The sequence below is a fragment of the Bombyx mori genome, chromosome 22, assembly GCF_030269925.1.
Source record: "Bombyx mori chromosome 22, ASM3026992v2".
In the NCBI taxonomy this organism is placed as follows: Eukaryota; Metazoa; Arthropoda; class Insecta; order Lepidoptera; family Bombycidae; genus Bombyx; species Bombyx mori.
Genome location: NC_085128.1, coordinates 15,584,926 through 15,598,410, shown reverse-complemented (window position 1 = coordinate 15,598,410; position 13,485 = coordinate 15,584,926). Strand labels below are relative to the sequence as shown.

General features: G+C 37.1%; 1 protein-coding gene across 1 annotated transcript in view; it reads right to left on the bottom strand.

Annotated features, from left to right (window-relative positions):
• The window catches only part of LOC105841416 (uncharacterized), a 312,744-nt gene that overhangs the window by 257,190 nt on the left and 42,069 nt on the right, over nucleotides 1–13,485 (bottom strand). The window contains exon 2 of the mRNA XM_021347008.3: nucleotides 45–166. Within this exon, the coding sequence (XP_021202683.2) occupies nucleotides 45–96 (52 nt within the window). The 5' untranslated portion in view covers nucleotides 97–166. The remainder of the gene's footprint in view (nucleotides 1–44; nucleotides 167–13,485) is intronic.

Below are 13,485 nucleotides of genomic sequence, written 5' to 3'. Positions count from 1 at the left end.
TGGGTCCGGCTAAAAATAGAGAATAAAATAATAAAATGCCGTACCTGATATCCGCGCCAAGACGAAAGCGAAAACACATAAGCACGGGAACCCCATTGCTGTTTCAAACAAACTACATTACACTTCACTGGAATCAACGTTCGTCATTATGCTGTCCACGTTATACCTGAAACAAAAGACAATAGAATAGAATTAAATCTATATATTAATACGTGAAGCAAAAACTTTGTACCCCTTTTTACGAAAATTGCGCGGACGGAGGAGTCTGAAATTTCCCATACTTATAGATAATATAGAGAAGAAGTACTGGAAGCTAATTTTTTTTTTTAAATTATGCATGAAAATACATTAAATCAATAAAGAAAACATTACATACACTACCATGTATTTGACACAACACAGTCTTTGTTTATTGTCATCTATACATTAATACGTGAAGCAAAAACTTTGTATCCCTTTTTACGAGAATTGCGCGGACGGAGGAGTATGAAATTTTCCACACTTATAGAGAATATAGAGAAGAAGTGTATAATGCCAATATTTTTTTAAAATAATGCATAAACGATACATTAAATCAATAAAGAAAACATACACACACTACATACCATGTATTTGACGCACACACGCATGCATACTATTTATTGTCAAACTTTTGTTCTTGACGTCTGTTGCTAAATTGAGAATAGATTAAATATTGTTTGTCTTTGTTAATATTTTTTATAGTGTAGTCATGGCGAAATTTGTGATTATAGAAGTATAAAATACAATCATAATAGTGTACAAACTTACAATTCCAATTAATTACAGTCGAATTTCGACTACTGCGGGACCTCTAGTATTTATTATTGCTTAAAGTCTGTAGTCAAATTGAAAATAAGTTAATATTGTTTATCTTTCTTAGCGAAATCTGTCACTATAGAAATATAATAGAGTTTGACAGAACCATAATAATGCTTAAACTTATGATTTCAATTAATTTTAGTCGAAGTTCAACTACTGCAGGACCACTAGTTAAATTAAAAATATTGGAAAAAAATCAAAACTTAAATAATAACATAAATATGGCTAATTCTTTCAGTGGGGCATTTAAGGTAAATAAATAATTAGACAATTTGGGACGGTATTAATATAGGTAACTAGCTGGCCCGGCAAACGTTGTTTTGCCATATAGATTATTTCTAAGAAAGATAAATAACCTAGATACCGACTGCAGCGCCATCTGTCGGGCTGATTTGCGAATCTATACCATCCAGGGCGCCACCCAAACGCATACAGAAAAAAATCATTCAAATAGGTCCAGCTGTTTAGGAGGAGTTCAGTGACAAACACACGCACAGAAGAAATATTGATTATATAAAGATAAGTGTTTATGTGAAGTGAACAACCAAGCACAACACAAGTACGCTAGGTACATACATACATACTTTTTTTATTGCTTAGATCAGTGGACGAGCTCACAGTCCACCTGGTATTAAGTGATTACTGGAGTCCATAGACATCTACAACGTAAATGCGCCACCCACCTTGAGATATAAGTTCTAATGTCTCAGTATAGTTATAACGGCTGCCCCACCCTTCAAACCGAAACGCATAACTGCTTCCCGGCAGAAATGCACACAACTTAGAATACATGTACATAATATAACAATATTTTCTTTTTACCAAAGGGAGTAGTCTTGATCCCTACTTCGTAGAACCCCCGCTTTCGCAAATATCTTAATTATCCTGTCATTATTCCTGTGATTGAATTCTAATATTACCCTTTTTCGATGCCACCCTCATACTACAAACTTCTTTTATAATTTAAAGTCGCGCTTACGCGAAATTTATTCCTGATAACGTATTGGATATCTAAAGTACTTGAAACAACAACAAAAAAAAACGACATAGTAAACGCAAAATGAAGGTGTTAAAGTAATTTTTCGAGGGTCTAGAAACTCAGAAAGGTTTTAGAAAATTACCTATAAAATATCTACAAATAACGTTTTAACAGACTTCAGTTGGACGCTTGTCTCAAAGTATAAGTTTTAATATTATATAAAAAGATTCAAACAAAGTTTGCTCTTATTGCAAGTCTGTACATCATCTCAGCCTATCCACTGTCCACTCCTGTACATAGGCCTCGCCAATTGAGGTCCAATGCAGCCGGTCCGTTGCCACTTGCATCTAGGGTGACCCAGCGTTTTTCACTATGTCGTCGGTCCATCTGATAGATGGCCATTCCACACATCAGAAATGAGGAAATCCGTAGAAGAACCAAAGTAGCTGACATAGCCCGCAGGATTAGCAAGCTAAAGTGGCATTGGGCAGGCCATATAGCGCGAAGATTGGACGGCGAATGCGGCAGAAGAATCCTCGAGTGCAGACCATATAAGTATGTATGATGTTACCAATTTGTACAACATTTTAACATACATAACACACATAATGTTACGCGTTGGGGTTCGGAATAAATAAATGTTCCACCAAAGTACAACTTAAAACTATATTTATCACTTGGAACACCCACAGAAAATTTTAAAATTCTTAATTGACTTCTTCCGCTTCGCTTCTGATGATCAGTTCGCTGTTTTGCTTCGAGTAGTTCCGATTACTCACTGACTGTGTGCCATCCCTGCAACGCTTTTGTAGTCGATACGACATCCCTAGAATCGTCGAGAACATTCCTCACAAGTTGAGTACCTTCGATGTGTGTTTCCGCTATCTGACAATAGATGGTGTAGTACTTATCGAGTGTTCTAGATGTTATTAGATCCTTCTATATTCGTTCGGCTATTCGATGATAGATGGCGTTACTCTTACCGGCGTAACATTACCCAAAAAAACCAATTGATAAATTAGTTTCGTATCAACCTAGTTTCTAATTAACCGGAACACCAAAACATATAAACGATACAAGCGACAGTCAAAAAAAACTTCCCAATTAGTGCTCTCTCATAATTCAACCTGATAACTCTAAGCAGAAAAATAAATTTAAATGGCCAAACATTTGCGGGTGTTGACAAACTAAAGGCTTTGCGTGATTTATGTCGATTACGTGGCCATCAGAATTACTGGCTGTGTGATAATAACGTGACTGGACTATCTGGACCTATTGTTTCTTCTTCCACTTTAGTTCATAGTAGAAGCATCCTTTGGTTTTATTCAATTTTCATAAACGGTGTTACGTTATGTGTTACGGCATGGTGTTACGTCTTGTTCATTTACCTTACAAATCTATCGCGCTTTCAAGTTCAACGAAGGGAAATCCTACTGTTTCAACCAAACTGAGACATCAATTCCATATTTTCCCCACGTACCATCCGGCTATGGAATGAGCTCCCCTCCACGGTGTTTCCCGAGCGCTATGACATGTCCTTCTTTAAAAGAGGCTTGTGGAGAGTATTAAGCGATAGGCAGCGGCTTGGCTCTGCCCCTGGCATTGCCGAAGTCCATGGGCGACGGTAACCACTCACCATCAGGTGGGCCGTATGCTCGTCTGCTTAAAAGGGCAATAAAAAAAAATAAAAAAAATTTTCTTGTTCGAGTACTGGCAGCTTTTTACTGGTGATAGGACCTCTTGTGAGTCCACACGGATAGGTAGCACCACACTGCCTAATTCTGCCATGAAGTAATGCGTTTCGGTTTGAAGGGTGCGGCAGCCGTTGTAGCTGAGACCTTAGAACTTATATCTTAAGGTGGGTGGTGCATTTACGTTGTAGATGTCTATGGGCTCCAGTAACCACTTAACACCAGGCGGGCTGTGAGCTCGTCCACCTATCCAAGCAATAAAAGAATTTTTTTAAAAAGTATAGTGAACCTACATAATTAGGAACACACTCTATCCAGCCTATTTGTATGGTGGAACAGTCATGCGTTCCGGTTTTAAGTATTGGAGAGCCCTGGTACAATTTTAAGATTTCATACTCGTGTCTTAAGGTGGAGGCATTCAAGTTGCACATGATGCCCGTGGACAAACAAATTTCTTAAGACAGACGGAAGGAACGCGTTAAAGTTTTTATGTGTTCCGATAACATATCTACTTCTAAGTGCTAATAAAAACTTCTGTTAAACTCTATTTTCATTTCATCAAGATAAAAATCATCATGACAGAAATATCTGAATGAATTTCCTATTGTTACAGAAATTAACCCGACATATTAAGCTTCTGACATAGTATTGATTAAAAAACGCTGATTTCTTTAGAAAACGTACGGTAAATACCATTGTACTGCTTTCTGCTGCAATTTTCCATTCTAGTTTGATGGGACTCCTCTACACACCTCAAAATATTTTATACTTTGAAGTCTCATGGCTTCCGAGGAAATGGCTTTCGTGCTATGGTGTTTCTTCATGGCTATCATATGGTATAAAGCACAAAATATTATAATAATCATACAATAAAAACATTTAAATTATATATTACATATCGACGCTTGAAAGGCAAACGTGAATAAGCGACAATAACTGCTTTGTACATAAATGATAGGCAATAACCATATTTGATGCGCAAGAAAATATATTTCTAGGTCTATTAAAATAATTTCAATCCTACAGCTAGATTTGTTAAAATAGAATTGTTTTCAGGTATTTCAACTTTAAATTAGTCTGCTGTAAAGTTCACGCATTGTCGCTTAGTCATGTTAGCCTTTCAAGCGTCGGTATGTTTGTTCTTTGAATGTTGTACGTGAATTTCTCCGGTAATACTTTTATCGTTAAATCTCTATATATGAAAACACACTTTCAATGATGACACCCGCATTTCTTAGAACCGAATAAAGTAATATACTGGGAACAATCAATTACGGGACGTCTCATAACTCTTCTCCTACGTAAAAAACCTCAGTCGGTCCGGTGCAATCGAACCGCACATAACAAGCGCGACCCAACTCAATCCGGGCTTTTGACAAAGAATCCTGACCGGTCCGTGATCCGGCGACAATAAACCGGCCGATATTGAGCGCGGACAATAACCGTCAGAGCATAAAAACCGGATATAAAATGTTAGTAATGCCCGGAAAAGTTAATTAAATAGATCCGGTATATTTTTACGTAAGGAGAGCGCACGTTGTGTCCGTGGTATGGAAGTCGGTCGTTGATCGGGATCTGTGGTTGACTCACATATAATTATCTATATGATTACTTTTGGAGCATAAATAACGCACACATTTATTTTGTACTAGCTTTTGCCCGCGACTTCGTCCGCGTGGAATAGTTTACAAATAATGCTTTATTTTAGAACAAATTTGGTTAGCATAAAAAACGTTATAGTGAGCCAACCTTCACATATGCTGTCGGAATAATTCTGTTATACATTATTTTAGAGAAACTTTAACCGTTACTGCAGTGCACGAAGCGGAAGCTCTGAAAAGGGAAGAAAACCTCGATTTTGAAACATTCTTTATTGGTGCTCCGCTTATATTAGTCTTAGCGTGATGTTATATAGCCTATATATAGCCTTCCTCAATAAATGGGCTATCTAATACTGAAAGAATTTTTCAAATCGGACCAGTAGTTTCTGAGATTAGCGCGTTCAAACAAACAAACTCTTCAGCTTTATAATATTAGTATAGATTAATTAGTAAAGTGTTTACGAATGACTACCAAGATAAAGACATGCGTGTTAAAACGAAATGTCTGGGATCGCCAAACAAAATACATATCTATATAATGTTTTATCTTGTGTAGTTGCATGTATTATGTATTGTAGTATGTAAGTATTATATAAATATGTTATATAACGGATATTAAGTCTATTTTTTATTGTTGTAAGAATTAATTTGACTTTGAATTGACTTCCACGGTGAAGGAATAACATCTATACTAATACTAATACTAATACTAATACTAATACTAATACTAATACTAATACTAATACTAATACTAATACTAATACTAATAATATTATAAAGAGGAAAGATTTATTTGTTTGTTTGTTTCGAATAGGCTCCGAAACTACTGGACCGATTTGAAAAATTCTTTTTCCATTAGAAGCCGACATTGTCCCTGATGAACATAGGCTACTTTTTTTTTATTTTTATTTTTTTTTATTTTTTTGGTTTCATGTGTGTTTTAATGTTTCCGAAGCGAAGCGAGGGCGGGTCGCTAGTCGTGTAATAAAAATCAAACCCGCAAAATTATAAATTGCGTAATCACTGGTGGTAGGACCTCTTGGGAGTCCGCACGGGTAGGTACCACCACCCCGCCTATTTCCGCCGTGAAGCAGTAATGCGTTTCGGTTCGAAGGGTGGGGTAGCCGTTGTAACTATACTGAGACCTTAGAACTTATATCTCGAGGTGGGTGGCGCATTTACGCCATGTAGATGTCTATGGGCTCCAGTAACCACTTAACATCAGGTGGGCTGTGAGCTCGTCCATCTATCTAAGCAATAAAAAAATAAAATAAAATCATTCATTTTTAAATACGTTCGTTTAAATTTTGATACTATTACTCCTTCAAGAAAATAAAGCAATTGAAATACTACTATTAAAATTTAAATAGTTCATAAAATAAAAATTAGGCAAGTAAAAAAATAAATTGTTTTCCTAAACATATCAAAAATTGCACAAGACAGTACAGCACTTCGGTGTAAATAATCATATTTCTTGGAATAAGCATCTCTTGATATGTTTTCGAAGATAAGATAAGATAGATAAGAGAAGAGAAGATAAGATGTAAGATACTTAACTTTTTATCCCAAAGATGATTGGGTTGGTTAGTGAGAATTGATTTATGCGCAACGTCAGTTGTTAGTTAACCAAAAATAGTTAAAGTTAACTATTTACTTACTTGCTACTTTTTGCTTACTTACTTATTTACTTACTCTTAATGTTACGTATGTCAACCTAACGGTATTCAAGAGAAGCCATGACTATATTACCCCCACTTTCTACTATAAATCCGAATGAAATGTAATGAATGGAATTCATTGAAAAACTGAGTCTTACTTACTGTCACTATGGAAGGCAATGATAATCATAAGAGAATGGTTTCAGCAACGCTGACGTCATTGTTTTAAAAACGCCATGGAACCAACGGTATCCATCATATATATTCTAATTTAATGTAACAAAAATTTTCAACGCGGTATTCAAAGTTGTTCCTAAATTATTCTCATAGCAAGTCACCTCTGTATTCACCGAATTAAAAACCATTGAAGAAAACTTTGCTAAATGACGTTTCGAAGTACTGGTAACCAAGAGGTCCATGGTCATCATATATTATGCCTAGACGCCGTAAGCTCAACCCGAGTGATTTCCATTAAGGCTTTTAACATTAGATAAATCAAGACCACATCTCTATGATTTTAGCTTTCAAAGCTTTCTTCAAATTGAATTACTTTTCAAATTAACTAAAATGGTCGTGACCTAAATGTTAGGCTTCCGGTGTACTCGTATCGAGCGATGCGACAGTGCCGGTGCTCAAATCCCGCAGATAGATACCAAACTTTCTACGGAAGTAAATATATGTATATATTATTTATCTATTTTTATTGCTTAGATGGGTGGACGAGCTAACGGCCCACCTGATGTTAAGTGGTTACCGGAGCCCATAGACATCTACAACGTAAGTGCCACTACCCACCTTGAGACATGAGTTCTAAGGTCTCAGTGTAGTGGCTGCCCCACCGATAAAACCGAAACGCATTACTGCTTCACGGCAGAATTAGGAAGGGTGGTGATACCTAGCCGTGCGAACCCACAAGACATCCTACCAGAAGACGGCTATTTTCGTTACGTGACGAAACCCCTGCTAACTTCCAAAACCACCAAAAGTAATGGTTTTTTATTTAAGAATTAGAGCCTATGCGGAAACTCCGTAATCCGACAAAAATGATCTTGAAAATAAATCTGTAAGTCCTTTATTAAACCCGAGTCAACTTAAACGTCACGATCCGAGATTCCTATCTGAATGGCTTTTAATCTGTTCAATAAACTTGAAGATTAACGATAAAAAAAACATTATCACAGTCATATTTCAAGTGGATACCGGTCTTGTCCAGCCCCTGGGCCTGTCATAATGGATCACTCTTCATATCTGATGGATTTTAATTTGCCCCCGTCCCCCTCACACGGGGGAGGGAACAACAGACCGAGCGATCATTTTAAAAGCTATTTCGGAGTTTATTTTTGCAATGGCTTTTAAAATATTACCGATTGCTCGTTGAGATTTTTTCAACGAATATAATGTTAAATCACATTATATCATTGGATACAATAGGCTTGTTAATGCGACACATATTTCGGAGAATGCGGTTGTGTTTCTGTAGTTTATCGTCACTATTACTCACTATTATCGTTACGCAGTGGAACAGAAAAATAAAATGGTCTAGTAATAACAGTCAACAAACCAACTGTTCTTAATTGAAATTTATTTAGTAAGTTTAGCTTGGGTAGACATTATTCTATAATTTATAATCAATCATCATTCTCCTGCCCTTTTCCCAGTCGTCTGGGGTCGGCGCAACATGGTTTCTCCTTCCATACCTCTCTATGATATACCATTTCTTCGCTCACTCCCTTCTTACGCATATCGTCTTTCACACAATCCATCCATTTCTTCTTAAGTCTACCTCTTCCTCTATATCCTTCCACATTCATAGTTAACACTCTCTTACCAACCTCATTTTCATTTCCATCAGTTTTCCATCAATAAATTACAAAATTACCTCAGAACCAAATAAAACGACGAAATTTAAAAACACTACTACATTTCGAATTTCCAGTCAAACAAATCGTAATAGAAGAACTAAATAAAACTTTATCTGGTTGAAATGAACCTAAGAACAACTCGAACAAAGGAAATGTAGCGACAAAACACAAAAGCCGCGAACTCGAGTTGCGTTCGGACAATCGAGGCGACATCGCGACGAGATATACGCGCATTAAGTCCCGATTGCAATCATTTAGATGTATTTTTTTTATATATTAAAAATACTTAAAGAATACAAACATTTTACTAGCTACATACTTTATTATCTTCGATTCATATCTAGCGACGCACCGGTGTTCAAATCCCACTGGCAAGTACCAATTTTTCTTATTAAATACGGACTTGACAAATTCAAATTCAAAATCGTTTATTTTAACTTAAATGTCAACATAACACACTTGTTAAATGTCAAAATATTAATAACAATGTTTACTCTACCACCGGTTCCAAAAAAAGCCACAGTCCTGAGAAGACCCGGCGAAACAAACTCAGCGGGATTTTAATGGCTTTTAAATGTTCTCGATTGTTCCACGGTGAAGGAATAACATAGTGTAATAAAATCAAACTCGTAAAAATTATAATTTGCGTAATTGTTGGTGGTAAGACCTCTTGTGAGTCCGCACGGGTAGGTACCACTACCCTGCCTATTTCTGCCGTGAAGCAGTTATGCATTTCGGTTGGAAGGGTGGGGCAGCCGTTGTAACTATACTGAGACCTTGGAGCTCATATCTCAAGGTGGGTTGCGGCATTTACGTTGTAGATGTCTATGGGTTCCGGTAACCACTTAACATCAGGCGGGCCGTGAACTCGTCCACAAACCTAAGCAATAAAAAAGTCTTTGTAGAGTTGGAAATAGTTTAACAAAGATCTTTTTCAAGAGATGAATTCAAATTATTTGTCAAATACATCACAACCTGAAAACTCGTAAACAAAAATGAGGCATTAAGTCGAGTTCTCAATCTTAAATAGGTGTATCTCCAAACCAGAAGTGGTTTCGCAATTGAAGTAGGATTACTCTCCTGCCCATGTGGGCTCGCAAAATATCCTACCACTAATTACACAAAAAATATGTATATACTTTTATTTTAGTTTTCTTTGGATAGGTCATAGACCATACTTATCTACGCGTTACCTTGGTACCTAGACAGGCATCTTATTTTTTTTTTTTTTTTTTTTTTTTTTTTTTTTTTTTTTTTTTTTTTTTTTTTTTTTTTTTATTTTTTTTTTTTTAAAGCCTTTCCCCGATCGTGAGATCACCGGGTCTTTTTAAATCTAGTTTACTCATTCATTCCAGTTCTCTCTTTTATGCTTCTCGCACTTTCATGCTTCATACTGTTTCTTTCTTGCATTCATCATCTGTCATACTTAGCCGGGTGGGACTCCCGCTAGCTTAACCTATTATTGTTTTATTTTTCTTTCGGGGTAAATAAAGTTAGGCTCATTTATTGATTACAGAAATATTGTTTGAAACTTATGTCTATTTTGAAGCTTATTCTATTTGGATCTTATCTACATATATTTTTAACAATTGCAATATTATTATCTTATTTCTATTATTTACATTTTAGCTTCTTATTCTACTGCTTATTCTATTCCATACATATTCTGCCTTTCCTGTGTTTTTACATTTCTATTCTAGTTCTTTTCTAACAATACTTACATATATTCATTATGTTTTTGCTTAATACATTGTATGCTTATATCTAATATATCTTAATATTATTGTAAACATACTTTATTTTCTATTTATTTCTTTTAATTACTATTTCTATAATATCTATGCAGTATTTCAAGAACTGTTTTCTATTCGTGTCTACTATTATTTCATGCAATGTGTCGAGTCTAACTTTCACGTTCAACTTTTGCTCGATATCGTATCTAGCCCGTGCAAAGATGGGACATTCCACCAGCACATGAGGAACGGTTTCTTTCACTGCTGGGTCGCAGATGCATGACGGGCTCTCTTTACACTTAAATCGACATAAGTATTCCGAGAACCCGCCATGCCCTGTCATGATTTGTGTGAGTATGTTACTGGGCTGTATTTTTCTCACTATTCTATACGCCACCAATGCATCTGGGAAAAACAACTTAGTGACGGATGCCGTCTCGCCAGTTGTATAGCGCCGGTTCCATTCCTCAAGCGTGGTCATTCGTAGGCTTCGCTTGACGAATGAGATCGGGCAGCGATCGTAGTCTGGTCTTTTTCTGGAGTTTTTTGCGGCTTCCTTTGCAAGTCCGTCGGCCCTCTCATTACCCTTCAGCCCTGCGTGAGCTTTTATCCAATGCAAGGTGACAGCCTTGCCGTGGAGAAACGAGGCTTTAATGTTTTGTCTAGCCTCGACTGCCAGTGGATGGGGGCTATCATAGTTTGTTATGGTTTGGAGGGCCGACATGGAATCGCTATAAACTCCAAAAGATTTGCTTTTACTCTTCTTGACTTCCGTCGTCGCCACACACAGTGCCAGCAGCTCTGCTTGGTAGACCGTGCAGTAATTTGACAGGGCAAGTTTGCGGGTCTTAGTCTCTGTGTCCCCTTTCCAAATCGACAGCGCGGCCCCCACTTTGCCTCCGATTTTGCTTCCGTCTGTAAAAATACATTCGTCGTAGTCGCTGTTACCGTCGACTTGTTCTTGGTCCTCCAAGCAGACTATCCGTAGATCCGCACGTTCCACGGGGTGTGGCATCTCTGCAAAAGGCGTCATTTGCTCAATCTCCGCGTCAGCCAGTCCCGGCAGCAGTTGTCCCTTCTTGGCTTCGTATAATGAAGCCGCCTCACGAACTCGGAGGTCTAGGGGGAGCATACCCGCTAGGATCAGAGCTGAGTTGAGAGATACGGTGCGATACGCTTTGCATACCTTTTGTGCAATTCCCCTCTGCACAGCGGCTAATTGTTTAATTACGCCCAAGACAGGCATCTTGGTACCTAGGTTACTACTAGGTTACCTGCCTAGGTACCAAGATACCGCGTTAGGTACCAAAATAACGCGTAGATAAGTCTGGTCCGTATGATCCGTCTTAGATTTCCGTAACAGTACATAGATAGCCGCATAAGTCTTGCATGATAATCCACAGCTTCTTCAAACAGTAGAACATACAAACAAAAATAATTTATGATATTCAAAAGCAGAATGACGTCACCGCCTACGAGCAATACACAGTTCACGCAACAAAATTCTATTCAAAATAAGAGCACAAAAATTCCCTCAACCCACAAAATCTGGCAAAACACAGCCCACAGTTTCAAAACTACAGCGTGCATAATTTGGCACGCCCCAAAGCTCCCGGCGCAACGATTGCTACTGACAGTATCTACCTTCCAGTTTTAAATGCACACACCGAATTACTACTGTTTCACCTTCCTTTTGTTTTTCGGTTAATATTTTCAAAATATGCACCTGACTTTATCTGCGTATTACGTGTTGGAGATCGTACGTAGTAGGATGACATGCAAAAACGAGTTGCTTTTATATGCCCCGAAAAAGGCCTTTTAAAGAATAATTTTTGCTTTAATAAATTAGTGCAGCATAAACGTAATTTAAAATCCCGTTAACTAATTTCGACTTAGTGCCAAACATATTAGTATGATGAGGGTAGTTGAGAAATGGAAAGAAAAAAAAACAAAACTGATAAATCAGTTTATAACAAACAAACGACTAGCTGAAGCGTATGAAAAGAGACCCATTAAAAACGAGTTAATAAGTAAATAGCTTATTATAATCAAATTTAACGTTGTCATACACTTAAGTATAACTCCTGACCAAAGATGCAGCTATGTATGCCACTACTCCAATAAAGTAGCTACCATTTTTTTCGAGGAAATACAAATGTCTATAATACGTGTTCCACTAAAATCATAATTTATATGTATAATTTATCATGTTAGTATGGACATATTGTAAGCTCGCAAGGGTGAGTACCAGTATCCTGCCTATTTCTACCGTGGAGCAATCACGCATTCCGATTTGAAAGATGGGAAAGCCGTTATACAATATAATTGAGTCTTTGAGTTCTCATGTATGTGTCAAGAAGCAGCATTTACGCTAGGATTGCTATGGGCTCGAAGTGACTTTGACTCTGACTGTATATTATAAAAAAAAACCAACACAAGCCCAAACATGTACCAATCGGCCCATTGCATACTCATACTTCAATGTACTAGAAATCTTTGAGAAAACATCATCTTACCGATACGATAACGCTGCCAAAGTTTCTGAAATTACGAACGACACCGTAAATGTAAAAAATTAAGGAAATATCAGCTATTTATTCGTCACTGGAAAGTTACCATCAGATACAAATCCAACGATAACTTTCCCCGAACTCTGGCCAACTTCGACGAGGGGCGTTGACGGAATATTCTCAAGGGAATTACGTAATTTTTTGTGCCTTCATCGGGGGGTCGAAATTTTCTTGAGTCTGCCCTCGACTGTGGTAGATTTCGTCCTAATTAAAATAAATATCCTTCGTGAATTTCGAATTAATCATATTTCATTTTAACGAATCTGTGGACCTTGCTGATGCCTATTTAAGGTTCGGTATTGATTATCCATTTAATCATGACTTGAATTGGCAACTTAAAACTCCACTTATGAACCGAAATTGTGTTTCTGAAAAGGCGGTAAAGTAATTAGTATTGGAAAATGGCTGAAAAGACCTACTCAAATAAAAATCACTTTGATTTTGCTTGACATGTCCTGCTTTTAGCGAGGGTATATAAAGATTTCTGCGATGGACATTGACATTGCTAGTGTTCATAAACAATGGCAACAGTAAGTACTCACCATCACAAG